This window comes from Chrysemys picta, chromosome 5, assembly GCF_011386835.1.
Source record: "Chrysemys picta bellii isolate R12L10 chromosome 5, ASM1138683v2, whole genome shotgun sequence".
Classification (NCBI taxonomy): Eukaryota; Metazoa; Chordata; order Testudines; family Emydidae; genus Chrysemys; species Chrysemys picta.
The window spans coordinates 27,776,042-27,794,139 of NC_088795.1; the positions used below are offsets into that span (position 1 = coordinate 27,776,042).

General features: G+C 43.6%; 1 protein-coding gene across 3 annotated transcripts in view; it reads right to left on the reverse strand.

Annotated features, from left to right (window-relative positions):
* The window catches only part of GPAT3 (glycerol-3-phosphate acyltransferase 3), a 31,229-nt gene extending 26,744 nt beyond the window's left edge, over window positions 1-4,485 (reverse strand). The window contains exons 1-2 of one of the 3 annotated variants that reach the window (XM_005292058.4): window positions 4,344-4,485; window positions 2,800-3,007 (exon numbers count right to left, since the gene is read on the reverse strand). In XM_005292058.4, coding sequence (XP_005292115.2) covers window positions 2,800-2,943 — 144 coding nt within the window. In that variant the 5' untranslated portion in view covers window positions 2,944-3,007; window positions 4,344-4,485. Of the gene's footprint in view, window positions 1-2,799; window positions 3,008-3,904; window positions 4,182-4,311 lie in introns of those variants that run through there. The other 2 variants (XM_065596156.1, XM_065596157.1) reach the window with 2 other exon arrangements.
* Between the last annotated feature and the right edge of the window lie 13,613 nt (window positions 4,486-18,098).

The following is an 18,098-nucleotide window of genomic DNA, read 5'->3' on the forward strand; positions in this document are numbered from 1 at the left end:
TGCTTCCTGCATCAAACCCATAGCTTCTGGTTGAGATTTTTAGGGGAGGAGGGGGGAAAAGAGGGGTGGGAAATCCACCTAATCTTTAAAATATTAGGTGACAAAAACGACCGCATCGCTAGGCAAGTTGTTCTAATGATTATTACTCTCACTGTTAAAGGTTTGAGAGTTATTTCTAGTCGGAGTTCCTTTAACTTCACCTTCTAGCCACTAGATAATGTCATGCCTTTGTCTAGTAGCAGACTCTACAGTCTACTCTAACTCTGTTAGAAGCTGTCCATGATCAGTCACCTCCAAAGATCTATTTATTTATCCAAGAGTTTGAGCTGCTTAGTCTCTCACTCCAAGTCAGGTTTTCCAAATGCAAGATCATTTTTATAGCTCTTTTTTGAGCCTCATCTAATTTGTCAACATCCTTTTTAGGATGACACCAGAACTGGACACAGTATTCCAGTAATAATTTCACTAGCGCTATATACAACAGTAATGTCTCCCTAGTTTTATTCAATATTCCCCTGTTTATACATACAAGGATAGCCTTTGCTCATCCCTGGCACAGCAAAGCCAGCCCACGTTCAGCTGGTTATCCCTCACGCCCTCCCCTTAGCACCCTTTTTTTTTTTTTTTTTAAAGTGACTTTTTGGTCACTGATTTCTAAGCAACCATCCCTCATTCTATCAGTACAATGAACATTTTTAGCTTCTAAAAAGGCATCATCTTGTAACTTTAAATAGATAAAATTTGTATTACTCAAGTAAGGCCAGTTTTCCAAGATATCCAGATTGCCCTGTACAACTGGTGGAGCGTTAAATGGCAGATCAACCTGTGTCATCTCAACAAAAACATTGAATGGCGTTGGGCCAAGAACAGATCCCAGGAGGGAACCCCACTAGAAATAACTTTTGGATCACTCATTTATTTAAAGTTACTCTAAGATCTATCAGCCAGTTTTTAAAAAGCCATTTAATAGGCGCTTCTTTTGGCATAGCATTTAAAAAAAAATTCAGAATGTTGTGTGATACCAAGTCCTGCTTCCGTAAGGCATCTGAATATATTATCTCAACCAAACTGGTAACCTCATAGACCACCACCACCAAGTTTAACAAGATCCATTTTCAATGGAACACATGATGACTGGGATGAACAAAGGCAGCATGATTTACTGGTTGCTTCCCAGTAGGTCATGCCACAATTTCACCCAGGACCACTGTTGAGCTAAACAGCTTACAGTTACCCAGATCATCCTGATTAATGGCCTTTTTTAAAGAGGCCAATACAACATTAGCTCCTCCTTTCCCTTTGCTCCTCTAGAACTTCACGCACATTCCATCTTCAACCTATCCCTAACCAGCACTCTCCTGGAAAAGTAGATTTCTGTAGAGGAGGAAACTGGCAGGGGAAAAGAAGGAGATCAGCTCACATGCCCACTCCACTGAGAAGATGATGGGAAGCTGAATTGCTGCATAAGTTCAGCACTCAAGAAGCTGCACATGTGGCCATTGTTGCCAGTACGGTGAGAATTTATGTGCCAAGTGAATGAAGTACAGCACAGCAGGGACTGCCAGGAATTAACACCATGTGGAATCTGAACACTGGCATCGTACTCAGGTCAAGGGGCCACATCAAATGCAAGGCATTACAAATTAAGCACCTAACCCCAGCGAGATTCTTGCCTCACCTGAAGAAAGTGAGACAAGTGTTTTTGTTAAGAATAGCCTTGAGAAAGTGCTCTATAGAGCACCAAAACTGGATTTCCCCTCCCCCCCGAGCATCTGCTTGGGTAGCTATCCATTGCACAGGATTGGTTAGACAAGCTACCTGTGATGTAGCACACACACACCCAACGTTCCTGCTTGGCCTGAGCTATCGTTTGTGATATTCCCACACATTGTTTGGTCAAAACAATTTAAAAATAAGTTAATTTCAATGTTAGTCAACAGGAGAAGGTTATTTAGAAAATACAGGCATTCAACAGGCATAAAGGTCAGCAGGACCGAGCTAGATACAAGATTCATAGCTGGTCCCCTAAACTATAGTTCATAAGCAGCTTGGCACAGATGATTATTGTCAGAGTCATTAAAAAGGAGAGGAAGGCAGAACGCTACTGCACTGTGCAGTGCAAGGTACATTATATTCTTGCCCTTCTCTGTCCAGAGATTGAATTTCTGTCATGTAATAACATTCTAGGCTGAGGTACCAAGGTGTTAATACGTGGGATTTTAGAATAATCACTGGCTGTTTGGGGTTTTACATTCACAGTTTAGTATTATGCGATCACAAGTGTGGATGAGCACACAGCAGAACATTTTAGCAAGGAAACCGATTTTTGGTTCAGACTGGCATGAAATTAGTCTAGATTTATGGAGTTTCATGATAGTTTCTTCTAAAGCAGGCTCCTCCACGGTCTATACCTCATGGGGATGAGCTCTTTATGCACAGCTTGACTATCAGGTCATTTATTCGTCCAATGGAAAGGAGACAGATTTAATGTCACCCCGGAGCAAAGTTAGTCCTGATTTAGGTTCCTAAAGCATATAGCATTTCCAGGAACTCTGTTTTCTAGTCTTGACTAGCCAGCCTTTGGCAGACTCATCCAGAGAGAGAAAACACCCTCTTGCGTTAGAGAAACTGATTCATGCAAGGAGAATAAGTATTTATGCAGAAGTTACAACAGAATTACGGCTGCAGACTAGAAGCTTTTACTAGAAACACCGTTACCACCACCAAAAAAACAAAAACATGTCCCAGTCGCCCCCCTCCCTTGTATTAAGTATAAAGTTTTAAGGGCCCCCAACTTACCTCCAGGGTTTTTACTAAAATTCTCATGTAGACTTCAGAAATCCCCAGCGACGCTCCGAACACCGATGGCAACACTATCAGTGTAAACCCCACCGTGAGCCAGACGGACATGACCTTAGCTGCAACAAAGAGGAGGTCCTCCATGATCGCTGGAACCCCTGCTCTAGAGGAGAGCCTCTCCCACTGCTTCCTGGATCGCTGCTGGCGACTGAGAGCCAAGCGAAAAAAATGGTCAGAAACCAAGGCCGATCCTTGCCTTCCCCCGCCTTCCCCTGCTCCGCCCCGTTAACTAATTCTGTTCAAGATCCAGTCAGCAGCTGCAAACCCTCTCTGTAGGGAAAGAACAAATGCGAGGGAGAGAGGGCAGATATGGGACCGTTTGGTGCAAGAAGCCAGAGATGAATAGCATGAAACTATAGCATGTGAGGGGAAAGCCAGATGCATACCAAGATGAGAGAAGGTGGGGTCGGAGTAGGTGTTCCCCTTGAGTCCCATAAACTTGGAGGGGTTAAAATAGGTAACTGAAAAGGGAACCCAGTTTGCCTGTCACTCGCTTCCTCTCCCAGGTGTAACTGACTGGGGTTATGCAGAGACAAGGTGGATGAGATAATAGCAGTTTCAACTGCATACGGCTAGCTCACAATGCTTGGGGCACACGTATGCGCCTCTGGTACTGGGGACACATCAAAAAGGAAAGCCCAGAAAAGAGACACCATGGTGGATCGTCCCCATAAGGTTTCATTTCCTTTTTCCAGGGTCAGGTATTTTGCTTTCAACAGCAGCAGTGAAAAGGGGAAGAGTAAGAGATCACTTAAAAAAAAAAACCCAAACAAAAACACATCTTAAAAATCTAGCCAGTTTCAAAGAAATCCCCAGCACTTTAAAATAGTCTCAGACACCTACCCGTGTCTACCAGTTTTAATTATATTCTGGTCTTTACATGAGTTTTTCCACCTTCCCCTCAGCCCATAAACCCCAACAAATGATGCCATTAGACGATATACAATTTTATCAACCGCAAGCGGTTTTTTTTCTGTTGTTGTTTTTTAAAGACTTCCCTGATCTCATATTTTATCATTGCGGAGAGCATAGGGTTACTTCTCACTTAAAATGGTTCCTCTGGGATCCCTTCTCTCGGCAGATATTGGATGCAGGCAAGAAAAGTTTAAACAGCCACAGTAGAGCTACAGTTTGCTAAGACCAGCAAAATAAGACCAGGTTTCTAATTTAGAACACGAGCTGTAAATTCCCTGCTAAAAGTCTAGAAGGGGCTTCTCCCTCTTGAAAAATAACTGCCAACAATTCAGCCTTTAGCTTGAACAGTAACTTTATTTTTTTCTTTTAAGAACAAGGCTTTAGGCTACTTTGCCATTGTTAAAGGTAGAAACAAACTTATAGCAATGAGCAAACAGCACAGATGTCCTTAATACATTTTACTTTAGCTAGGCAATTAACTCAACTTTTAAGTAAACACTGTTTAAACCCTGCTAATAATTTTTTAATTGTCATTACCCAGAGTAGTACAATAGCCACACAATTCTTACCCGACGCAGGGTTTCTTAAGCAAAGAGTACAAAGGAAAAACATGCCAGTCAAGGGCTAGCACATATATATTTCCTGCTGCAATCAAGAGACAGGAAAAGCTACCAATGTTTGTATACCATAATTCACTTAGCAGAGAGACAATTTTACCATAAACTTTGTATTACTCCAACCCCGACCTGGCCTGACTTTTCTTTGCAATAGCGTTCTCCCTTGAAAAAAGAGAAATGCAGTAGGAGAGAGAACAGAGGAAAGGAACAGATTAAGGATAACTGCAGCTATTGGGATAATAATAAAAATAATGATTAATCATAATAATGAATGAATAAATGATAAACACTTCGTGTCTATACAGAGAGCTTTTCATTTGTACATATCAACGCACATTATGAAGGTAAGTAAGGTAGCATTATTTCCAATTTACAGCTGGGGAAACTGAGACCTAGAGACATTATTAAGTGACATGCTCAAGGACACTCAATGAATCTATGTCTCTGAGCCCATAACAGAGCCCAAGTCTCCTGACTCCAGCCCTGTAGCTGAGGAGGGGCCATTTGTTTTCCTTGTTGATTGTACATGCACCCTGGCAATGCTGATGGAATGGGAGCTACTATGGTTATTTTACCAAATCTGGATTTTGCAATTGGAAAAATGCACTTTCTCATGGCAAAGGTTTAATCAAACATGAAAACTGCTTAGTCCACTTGAATGCAATGGCTGACTAGACTGCAACAAGGAAAAGAGAAGCTTCAGAGTTTGGGGAGGGGGAGGGATTGTTCCCCCCCATTTCTACATTTCTGACAATCAGGGTCCAGACACCCCAAAGAGAGAACAAGGGGTGTGAACCCTAAAGAATATGCTATTCAATCAACTGGTTGTATACAATATTACTGTGTATAAATATATATCAAGTTCGATCCCTAATGAAAGCATGTGATATTCTGAACCTGATTATTGTTATGAGATATGTACACAAACTGTGGTTAGGAATTTATGTATTTGTGTATATAAAATTGTGCTCATAATTTGTTCTGCAACATTCAGCTCCACCTCACTACAAAACGGTGAAAAAATCACCAGAGAGGGGCCACCTCACTAACCAGAGATTAGTTCCAAGTACCTAGTGTGACAGTGTACCCCATAAGGCTTTATGGGGGGGTGCTTATAAATGTATGTATGATATAACTGGAATAGGGTTTTGCTACATATGCCATGTAACATATCTATGTAAAGGTTATGATCTACTGGTTATGTTCATCCGAGTTGTATGTAGGCACCATTCGTGTGTTCAAAGTTATGTATACTTGCTTGATTTCTAAGTAAGCTTTGTGAGGCATTTGGTCAGCTTCTTTAGGAAGGAATTCACAAGGTTAAGTACCCGATCAAGAAGCATTTGGGGAACAATGCATCTTGGAATGCTCCAATCCACATAAGGAGTCTTCCTGGAGACATACAAGATACCATGTGGCCAATGGCTTCGGCCTATAAAGACTGAGTTATGCATGGACATGTGACTTGCCCAGGTGACTCCAGAACTCCATCTTGGAGCTGGACTTTGCATAGGAGTGAGGAGGGGGGTCTCCACCCACAAGAGAAAGTCTATTTAAACCTGTGGGAGACCCCTCTATTGTGTCTTTAGCTGGCTAAAGAAGAAGACTCTTCACCCCCCAGGTTACTTGAAGAAAACTGGAACACAGGACAGTAACTACAGGGGGTGTGAATGATTGCTGGACCTAGGCTAAAAAGAGATTAGTCTGTAAAAGGGAGCATTCTGGAACTGGTGAGGATCTTATCTGTATTTAGGTTGATTAGACATAGATTTGTGCATTTTATTTTATTTTGCTTGATGACTTACTTTGTTCTGTCTGTTATTACTTGGAACCACTTAAATCCTACTTTCTGTATTTAATAAAATCACTTTTTATTTATTAATTAACTCAGAGTATGTATTAATACCTGGGGGAGCAAACAACTGTGCATCTCTCTCTATCGGTATTATAGAGGGTGAACAATTTGTGAGTTTACCCTGCATAAGCTTTATACAGGGTAAAACAGATTTATTTGGGTTTAGACCCCATTGGGAGTTGGGCATCTGAGTGCTAAAGACAAGCATGCTTCTGTGAGTTGTTTTCAGGTAAACCTGCAGCTTTGGGGCAAGTAATTCAGACACTGGGTCTGTGTTGGAGCAGACGGGAGTGTCTGGCTCAGCAAGACAGGGTGCTGGATTCCTGAGCTGGCAGGGAAAACAGGTATAGAAGTAGTCTTGGTACATCAGGTGGCAGCTCTCAGGGGGGTTTCTGTGATCCAACCCGTCATACCTAGCATTGTACGAGCCAGAAAATATAATGGTGGACCATTAAAGTTAATGAGAAAACACAACCAACTTGAAACTGAAAAGAAAACTCTCCTCCCGGAAAACTAAGAAAGGAGAGAGAGAGAAGGCAGGAGGAGGGGGGACCTTTTTAAAAAAAGGCTCTTCAGCACCTACACAAAAATCCCTTATCTTGAAGAAAGCTCCTAAACGTGATGTGGTAGATCCACCGTACAAAATATTTACTAATTTTATTATTTCAGTTTATTCATGTGCTCAGTAACATTCCTGACTTATGAATCTGATTATGATATTTATTTTATCGTAACTTCCTTTTTCAGGTGCCACAATTGTTGCTTTAGTGTCATCCTCACAAATTGAAAGAAACCGGTATTATTTAAAAATCTTTGCAAAACCATATCCAGTTTGCAATGATAAATGAGTTGTCTCTGAGAGAGATCTAGATATCGTAAACTTCAAGGACTTACATCTTACTCTGAACAATTCATCAAGAATCTTTTTATCAACCTACTTTAATTTACTGCAGGACAAGATCCAAAATTCAAGGATGCTCTGAACCATTCTGAAAAATGCAAAGTACACTTCTGCTGAAATTCAGAATGAAGTAATTGACATTATGAAGAAGATAGTTTTGAAAGATATGTTGACGATACTGAGAAAAATAGTGATGTAGTGTCACATTTCAGGCAGAAGACCTTGACAGTGGATGCTGTGAATATTGAAAATGTGTCCACTGTTTTATGCTAATCTGTTGATAGCAGAGCTAAGGAGAGACTTACTTGAGTAGCGCAACTGCATGGCTTCACTGCTGAAGATCTCACACAACATATTTTGAAAGTTCTGGGTCTTGACCTTCAAAATTCTTTGTTCTTTCCTTGATGATGCCAAAGTTATGTCAGAGTGCAAAGGAAGAGTGCAAATGCTTTTGCAGCAGAAATTAAACAAGCAAATACCTTACACACACTGCTTGAGTCACCTATTACATATGGTGGTTACACATGTGTGTGAAAAGAGCTCAGCAGTGGCAGATATATTCTCAAATTGTAAGTCTATACCATTTTTTTCATAGGCATGAAGTGAGTGTGCTGTACCAAGGCCAGCACCTGCAAAGACTCCTAGAAACAAGATGGATTGGTCACCTGAAAACCTTGGAAATAATCCTCAATAATTTGGAAGAGATTCAGAGTATTCTGTCAAACTTTGTGAATGGATATGGAGACTTGTCCACTCTTGGAAGTTAAATAATCACCGAAAAAAAATTTGTTCTTAGCTGAGGTTATGAGAATGATTTTGAAAGATTTTCTCCTCTGAACAATTACCTTCAAAAGGAATTAAGGCACCTTGCTAACGATGTTGAATTGATTACTGTTGGCTGTGAAGAAAATCGGGGGGAGGAGGGGAGGAAGAGAGATGCTTGAAGGTTTTTTTGTTTGTTTGTTTGTTTTTCTTGGATATTTCATCCAAGCACCCTGGTTTGAGAGATGTATGTGATGAAGCATCAACCTGAAGATGTGCCACCAAAAGAGCAATGGTATTGCCCCTAAAATTTCAAGATTACATAGTTACTGAGGACTTACCAGGATTCCAAAGTGCAAATGAGCACCAGACGTCCCAGATTTACCATTAATTGTTTGATGAAACCAGTAACGAATTGCAACGGAGATTCTCTGAGTTATACAAAAGCTTGTCAGCAATCTATTCCACCAGATCTCTGGACTTCTTGACATTGGAATTACTGTGAGCTTTGATTTGCTTGGATTAGATATGGAGACAGTGAAAGCTGAAATGCCTGTATTTAAACCACTGATAGATAAGAGAAATTGCAAAGAATTTGAAGAAGTTCTAGGTGCTGCCATGGAAATAAAGAAGACTTCAACTTGAGTTTCAGGAACAGTGTTTACATTACACAGCACTTTCATGTTAATATCTATATTTTTTGTTTCTGAATCTTTTAATTTTTTGAATGCTTGAATCTTCGTTAGACTGAACAAGTATAGAAATATCTCTTATCTTTTTTCATTTCATAAATATAAATTTCAAAAGGCTTCTGACTGAGTCTGCATTTTTCACTAAGTACATGTGCTTCTGAAGGCAAGCACAACTGCCACTCTTGTCATGCAGTCTGCTCCCCCATGTCTATGTCCTAGCTACGGGGCTGCCCGATTCCCATCCCTTAGGTCAAACCCAGGAATTGTTAGTTATATACCTAGAACTGGCTCTGCTCACAGAGCTATCAGGAAATAACCTATCAGGAAAAAATCAGGAGGAGAAGGTGAGATGCTACCTAAGGGCTGGTCACGCTAACCCCCCACTTCGAACTAAGATACGCAACTTCAGCTACGTGAATAATGTAGCTGAAGTTGAACTATCTTAGTTCGAACTTACCGCAGGTCCACACGCGGCAGGCAAGCTCCCCCGTCGACTCCGCGTACTCCTCTCGCGGAGCAGGAGTACCGGCGTTGATGGCGAGCACTTCTGGGATCGATCCGGGATCGATTTATCACGTCTAGACAAGATGCGATAAATCGATCCCAGAAGATCAATTGCTTACCGCTGGACCCGGAGGTAAGTATAGATGTACCCTAAGAAATGCAAAGTTTCTGGCAGCACAGCTGTGGGGTTGAGCTTTAGGAACAGGCACTTGGAGAGCTGGAGGGAGAAAAAAGGACTGAGGAGTATTAGCAATTCTCCCTCTAGTGATCTAATTCCACCAGTACTAGCAATGTGGGAGTATAGGGGCTGAAGTCTACTAATATGTTTGAGATAGAAGAAAAATTCTGATGAGCGATAGGTGTTTTTTTGTTTTTGTTTTTTGTTTTTAATTCGGCAGAAAACAACAACAATTAGTTGCGATAATGCATCACACAGAAATAACATGTTCCTTTTCTATTGTAATGACCTGGCTGTGTGTACCACTGTCCTTGACATGATGGAACCAGAATTGCTCAAGTGCAAGTCATAGCCCCTATAACTGCTAGCAGCTAATGGCGGTTCTCCTTTAGCTCAAGTGCCATACACCTTTGTTTTTCAGAGTACAAGAAGTACTGGTTCTGTCCCCACTGTCAATGTAGTTCTAGTCAATGAAAGCATGATGACAGCCATGACATTTTTAGGTGGCCATAGACTTTTATTTTTAATCCTGGACATCACATGCTCAAGCATGACCAGCCACTCTGTGCACATTTAACAGGATAGGTGCACTATAAGTAAGGTGGTGAAAATGCAAACACAAGCTGCTATTTTAGTTCCTGGAGGGGTCTCCCTGCCCCTCACCCCCACACACTCCTTGATATTTTTTTTAAATGAGCAGATCAGCCGTATGGAAGTGGAGAGAAATCAATTCTGCTTTTGAATTTCTCTTGGAATCTTCTCTTTCTTCAGGTACAGCAGGGAAAAATATGCCTAGTCATTTGAGTGTCCTAATAATTACAGAGCTGCTGGCAAAGCCCTGCAATAAATTATGCTAAAGTTCACTCTTAGTGAATAGCTTGCATTCTGATCAAAGAATAACTGTCTGTTAACTACAAAAAATTGTTGACTTATAAAGAAACTGCTTTCCTTGCACTATGGCCTTTCTCTTTAAAAAAAACCCAGCTGTTATAAACCTGAAGATGTGGTGATAAGTCATTTTCAAACTAGTTCCACCATTATGCTTTATTTGTCCCCACTGTAGTCTGTGAGGGAATAAGGCACATTTATGTCACACAGTCCTGGAATAATTGCCATTTAGGCTAAGCATAGCTCGAATCAGCACACCTATTTGCAAACAAGCGAGACTTTCTACTCTGAAACCCAATGGCTAGATCCTCGGCTTGAGTAAATCTACATAGCTCCATTGAAGTTAATCGGGCTATGCTAATTTTCACAAGCTGAAGTTCTGGCCCCTAAATTAAACAGAGCTGGTATTCTCCATAAAACTTGTGACACTAGCAGCCCAGGTGGCACTTCATGCCAAGGACCCCATGTCTCAACTGAACACTGACAAATACATAGCTGGAATCAGTCTGGATCCCCCGTGTGTCAGTATTGTTACAATAGCTATTAGGATTAGAAGAATATGTAATGTTTAGACTTTACGGAATGCTTGTGAGTTGCTGCATGCATTAATCTGTATCCTATATTGTAAGATAATATTTGAGTGGTTGTATTGTGAGCAGGGCCGGCTCCAGGCACTAGCCCACCAAGCTTGTGCTTGGGGCGGCACCTGGAGGGGGGCGGCACAGTGCTCCGGCCGCCGGGAAGAGCGGAGCCCTGGCCGGGCTCGCCGCCCTCCTCCCGGCGCTCTGGCCGCCGAGGAGAGCGGAGCCCCGGCCGGGCTTGCCGCTCTCCTCCTGCTGCTCTGGCCGCCAGGGAGAGCGGAGCCCCGGCCGGGCTCGCCGCCCTCCCCCTGGCGCTCTGGACCCCGGGGAGAGTGGAGCTGTGGCAGGCACTCCACCCTCCTCCCGGCGCTCTGGACCCCGGGGAGAGTGGAGCCCCAGCCTGGCTCGCCGCCCTCCTCCCAGGACTCCGGCCGCCAGCGGAGCTGCAGCGGGCTCGCCACCCTCGCCCTGGCGTTCCGGCCGGTTGGGGAGAGTGGCCCGCGGCTGGGCTCGGCGCCCTCCCCTGCCGCGCTGGGGCGGTGGGGCGGCGGGAGGCTTTTTTGCCGCCCCAGGCAAAAAAGCCAGAGCCGGCCCTGATTGTGAGCCTCTGTGACTCTGTAAATCACCAGATAGGAGAGAAACATTAACTAGTGTGAAGTGCTGATCTCCAACAGAAGGTGCCATGCCTGGCCAACAAGGAAGGCCCATCGACACCAGACAGACTATTGTGGGACATTAAAGAGGATAAAAAGTATTGATTGTTCTACCCTTCCCTTGAAGATGAGTCATGCAAGTACATTCCTCTTGTTGGCTGAATTTGCTGCTCAGAGCACAAAGGAAGAGGACAATAAAAAACCCTTAACAAGAAGGAAATGGATCTCTATGCTGCTGGGACTTGGGGAGGGCAAGGTTTACCAGGCATAAGCAAGAGATCCCTGGTGCACATGTTCCCTTCCCAACTGCCAAACTATCTCACATGGTCTGTGCCCTTGGGCAACAATATCCCTGACACTGTCCCCTTCTGCTGCCCCAGAGCTGCTTCTGCTGTAGTTCAGTAGTTACAGCAAAACAATTGGGGGAGAGGACTCCTGCCTTCTATTTCTAGCTCCGTCACTGATTTGTTGTATGATCTTGAGTAAATCCCAAGTATGTTTCTCTGCCTCAATTTCTCCACATGTGAACTGGGGATAACAACACTTACCCATCTTGCATGGATTTTTGTAAGGCTTAAATTTATTAATGTTTGCTGACTCAGGCACAAAAGTGGACTAGTTAGCATCTATTTTGTTTATAAATTCACAATAGAGAGTTCAAAACACGTTTAAGAACTGTTTTGTGGGTAAAAATGCTTTTTAATTCATTATCTTGATACAAAATAACATAAGACATGCAAAGTATTGTTGTGACAGTGCTATCGGGCCAAATACTAAGATACTGAGTATGTAAAACTCCCATTGACTTCACCTCTCATGTTTTGGTTTCAATAAATCTATATAAATTATTTTGGCTGTAGTGTTTTTTTTTGTTTGTTTTTTTTAAGTATCAGAATAATTCTAGAGATGCTGCATGGGGGGACGGGGAGAAATTGCAATCTTTATTGCCAGAGTTAAGGAAATCTTCTTGAACTGACTCAGAATAAAGATTTCATGCAACAGCCCCACTTTTATTTTATGGCAAGTTTTTTATATGTTATTGGTTTCTAGTACGTCAGATCTAAGAAAAAGTAGCATTTCATTAGTCTCCAGTTGGTTGGGCCACACAGGTCCAGAATATCAAGCAGTTTAATTTCATGTCAATATCACCTTTTTATTGCAAATAAATATGGTCTGATATATTATACTTATCACAGTATTTTTTTTTTATCTGCTGCCATTCAAGAATGGCAAGTGGCCAGTAAACCACTCAGTGGAATTCTCCATTCATTCATCTTTTGATTACATGTAGGCCATACTTTTCCTCTGCTATTGCATTGACTATAATGCATTGTAAAAATTGATATGCTTTATAGAGAGAGTTGTCTGTTTTCAGCTTCACTTTTTGTATCTTTGAGCTGTACCTGGAATTTTACTTTCTACTGCTCTGCGATCTTTGACCTCTAAACAATATTAAAATTCATGAGTATTAATGTTAGCCTTAGTTTTAAAATTCCTTTTTATCTATTATTTATTCTTTGTATTACAATACTGTCGGCAGGGCCCAACCAAGATCAGGGCCCTATTGTACTAGGCACTGTACAAACACATAGTGAGTCATTCCCTGCCTCCAAAAACTTACTGTCTCAACAGATAAAGGGTGTGAGGGGCAGAGAGATAAAATGGCTTGCCCAAGGTCACAGAATGGCAGAGACAGGAATAGGACCCAGGTGTCTTGGTTCCTAGTCCAGTGTCCTATACAGAGAACCATATTCCTTCTCTGATCTATCCATGAGGTATGTATGTGGCCCTTATCACCATAGTATCTGAATGTCTCACAAATATTAATGAACAAAAATATTGCAAAATGAAAAATTTAACAAGAAAAATTTCAATATTTTCACATTTTTGTTTGTTTCAGAATTGCAGGGAAACATCCACCTGATCTAGTTATTTACTTGCCCCCCCTTAAAAATATGGGGTAAAGTGTTGTTCTTTGTTTGTTTGTTTGTTTTTTAAATGTATTATAAGAGTAAAAGAAATATTTTCTCTTTTAAAAGTGTTGTTTGACACTTTCTATAGAAACACATTCACTTTACAGCAATCTTCCGCCCTCCCTCTCTCTGTCTCTGTGTGGGTGGGTGGGTGTGGGTGTGTGTGTGACACACACACACACCCACACACACACACCACTTGTCTATGCTTCAAAACTAAACAGGAATAAGGGAGGGTGCGAATTTAAACTGGATTAACTATTCCTGATTAATTTCATGAAAAAGACCCCCCATCCACACCGCACTATGACAACGGGAGATGATCTCCCGCTGACATAGCTTCTGCCTTGTGTGGAGGTGAAGTAATTATGTCAATGGGAGAGCACTCTCCGGTCGGCACAGCAGATACACTAAAATGGCGCAGCTGTGCCGATGTAGCACAGTAGTGTAGACTTGCCCTCGGTTCTTATCCCGGGTTGGATGAATCACATTGCATGTGAGGATTGGACCCACCCCCTGACCCACATTGTGGCTTGCATCTGGAGTTTGCATCAGTGTAAGGGTTAATTTTCAAGCACTGCTGCCACTTACCCAAGATAAAAGGTACTGTGTGGTGCATATCAGAGGACAGAATCGAGACCTTACTGTTAGCTAAAAGATGTAGATCCTTCACTTAGTGGCAACAGAAAAGTAAATGAAACCCAAAAAGCAGGTTTTCAACAGAGTTCAGACAGCAGTAGTTCCTATTTAAGTACCTAACCTTAGGCTGCTTTGAAAATCTGGCCTGATATCTGTAGCGTTATTTGATTTGCAGCAAGGGGAGCCCTTCATCAGTCAAAATAAAACATTTTAGGATCTTTCTTGCCAAGAACTATATCTAAGCATTCCTCAATAGGACAGTGCTAATATGGTATCCCTGGATGGGGCATTTAGGGTTAGATGCTAAGTACTCTGGTCCTGATCCAACAGCGCCCTTAAGCACATATTTAACTTAAGCACTTGAATAGGGCCACTGGAGTCAATCTATCTAAGGGCCATATTCTCTGCCCTATGTATTTTTTTGTGTATGGAGGGGAGGAAACTCCATCAGTTCTGACTCTCCAATATTTCTCCAGTGGGGGGTTGATTAGACCCTGCTCCCTTCCTTTAGCAGCATGACTCCTGAAGCAGATGGGTTAACACCAGCTGATTCTCTGCACAGCTGCACAGTTCCAGCCGCTGAAGGGATTCTGTAAGTATCTAAGCTGCATGAGTGGGTTTTGATAGAGAACACATTGAATATGGATGCCAGGTTCCATGCAGGGCCGGCTCCAGGCACCCAAGCACATGCTTGGGGCGGCACCTGGTAAGGGGCGGCAGGGGGAGCACGGCGCGGCATTCCGTGGGGGGGTGCTCTGGCGGCGCAGCGGGCTCCGGTTGCACGGGGCTCGGCGAGGGGGCGGCGTGGGTGCGGCGCTGGAAGGGGGTTCCGGCGGGGGGCGGGCTCCGGCGGCGTGGCGCTCGGCAGGGGGGGGCAGCGTGGGGCTCAGCGCTCGGGGGGGTTCCGGTGTGCAGCGCTTGGTGGGGGTGCGGCGCGGGCGTGGCGCTGGAGGGGGGTTCCGGCGGCGCTCGGCAGGGGGCGGGGGCGGGCTCTGGCAGCGCGGCGCTGGGGGGGACGGCGCGGGGCTCGGGGGGAGTTCCGGCGGCGCTCGGCGCGGGGGGGGGGCGGGCTCTGGCGCTCGGCGGGGGGGCTCGGGGGCGGTGCTTTTTTTGCTGCTTGGGGCAGCAAAAAAGCTAGAGCCAGCCCTGGTTCCATGTCTTCAAATGCTGCAAAGGAGTAACCCGGCCTGCAGAGCTCTCATAGAAAAGCTGTTGCAGGGGCTGAGAGAGGGAGCATACAGCAGAGATAGTGCCTTTCTTTATATACCCACCCCACCCTCTTGGGATCTGACCATTTTGGCTCTCTACTGCACACAGAACAGGAGGAGAAAATATGCTCCTATGATTTCTTGATCCCAGTAATTAATACAGCCTTTTACGTGACATAATCCATTATTTAACAATGCACATTTCTGTTTGCACTACATCTCCTACAGGAAAAGGAAAACATACTGCTGTTCAACAAATGGAGTCACTTTCTCATGGCTTTTACTTACAAAAATTAAAAGCTTCTCATATGGATATTAATAAGGTTACAAGTCTCTCTCATTAATTGTGTAAGTAGAACAGGAACACAGTGCTGCCACCTTTTGGTTATATAATAATTTAAAACAACAGATACTGGTTTAATATCTATAGTACAGTACAATAAAAATTAAAATATGCTGAATGCGCCCTCATCTGTGTCACTGATAAATGTGGGGTGACTGGTAAGCATAACCTTAAGCAGCTGTTTGTTGGTATGCCTGTAAAACCAACAAATTACAAAGGGAGGGGCTAAGACACATCCAAAAAAAAAAGAAAAAGAAAGATCTCTCTGTGTGTATGAATATAGATACACTTAGGCAGGGGTGGCTCTGGCTTTTTTACCGCCCCAGGCAAAAAAGCCTCCCGCCGTCCACCCCTGCGGGGAGCGCGGCAGGGGAGGGCGCCGAGCCCGGCCGCGGGCCCGCTCTCCCCGACCAGCCGGAGCGCCGGGGGGAGGGCGGCGAGCCGGCCGGGGCTCCACTCTCCCCAGCGGCCAGAGCGCCGGGAGGAGGGCGGCAAGCCGGCCAGGGCTCCGCTCTCCCCGGCAGCCGGAGCGCCGCGGGGAGGGCAGCGAGCCCAGTCGCGGCCCCCCTCTTGGGCCGGAGCGCCGCGCCGGCCCCCTCCAGGTGCCGCCCCAAGCACATGCTTGGTGGGCTGGTGCCTGGAGCCGGCCCTGAAGGGGAGTCAGCATAAGCTTTACCTTCTTCTTCTTCTTCAAGGAATCTCTGCCATGCATGAGGAGCAGCACAGGAAAGAGTACAGAGGTGTTTGTAGGAGGCATTGACTAATAGGCAGTGAAGTTTGGGAACTCGGGCATTGGGAAACTTGCAGCGAACAATGCAGTGAGCTAATAGATATAACAAATACCATGGAGTTAAGTTCCTTTAAAGTGAGGACAAGAAGCTTATATCTGGTGTAAGGTGGAAGGGGAGTCAATGGAGGGATTCAAAGAAAAGGGGGACATCTTGAAATCAAAGAACAAGGAAAAATATTTTGGCAGTAGCATTTTGAATGGACTCAAGGTGGGCAAGTTTACAGTAGTCAAGACCTAAGAGGAGGAGATGACAGTATTCAGGACATGAGAGATAAGGGCCTAGATGAGAGTTTTGTGAGCCTGGACAGAGAGAAGGCTGGATCTTGGAGATTTATGACAACTGTGGATACAGCCTGGATATAAGGGCTTATAGAGAGGGCTGAGTGATTGGGAGGATGGGGGTATCAATGGCAACCAAGAAAAAGGGAAGAGGACAGGGCTTTGGGAGGGGAGATGAGGAGCCAACTGTGGATTTGGTTTGGTTTTTTTTAAGATGGGGGAGTCTGAGCTTGTATTGTGAGGTGAATGAAATTGGGTATGATGGAAGGTTTTTCTTACTAAGGAAGTGCAGTCAGTCTTCCTTTGGCAGCAATGGCAGATTTCACTTTGTTGGCAAACTGGATGGCATCTTTCCCCTCCTCCACAGGATACAAATTAAGTGCTTTACAACTAATGCATGTTATCCTTTTTTCATTTTAAGAGCTGCTGCTTGCTAGAGAATGTCTGATGACAGCCTCTTTAGACACACATGAAGGCTTTTATTATTTCCAGTGAAGGTCTATTCTGAAAAGTCAGTCTATAAAAACGTTTATGATCTCTCAGTGATTCCATATCAGATTTGCTCCATTTACAAGAAAGGATTGTTTTCCAGGATAGGTTTCTTCAGGCAAATGCATCATTACTACAAAGAGCAAAGTCTATAGAGCATATTCTGTCCCTAGTACAATTGCCTTATTTTCTTCAGATGATGTCTTTGGTTGCCTTTGTGCCACCTTGTTGCTTTTAGAGAATGCTCTCAACTACAATTGTGCCACCCATTGTCTTCAATAGGATTGCCTAGGTGTAAATAAGGGCCAAATTAAATCTTATATTTGGGGCCTGATTCTTATTTACATTAAGGTCCACTTACACTGCTGTAGCAATGTAAAGGGGCCTTAAAGTCAGGTGTGTATCTATGTTTCTCCCTTTCCCCAGGAATGTTGCATGCATGACTCTTCCTAGTAAATGTAGACTCTGTGGCCATACATTGAAAGACACATGTCCAATGCAAACTCAGACAAGAATAACTGGAATTAATGTAACAGAAAAAATAGAAGTAGAAAAACATTTTCTACTCCAGTGTTCAAAATATGTGTGATTGTGAGAAGGGTTTTTCATCAAATTATCAGTAACAATAAAAGCTTTCATCCAAAAGGAACAAGGGAACTTTAGGCATAAACCTGTGAGAAACGAAAGAAATGGCAGAAAGAGCACACTAGCAATCTATCACAGAATAAGGAACGGCTACCCATGACAAATGGACCGGGGGTACACCGTGCCCGCTCCACCCACCCCAAAGCCTGGTGATCCCTTATCCTGGGAACATTGTATTTACCTCTGACCAATACCAGAGCCATCCATCCCTCCTTCGCACTTGACAACACTCCCATGCCTTATGACAATGCATTATTGATGCAAATTTTATTTCTCCCGTTTCTCCACAAGACAGTGTGTGTTTCTCCTGCAAATAAGTGTGTTTGT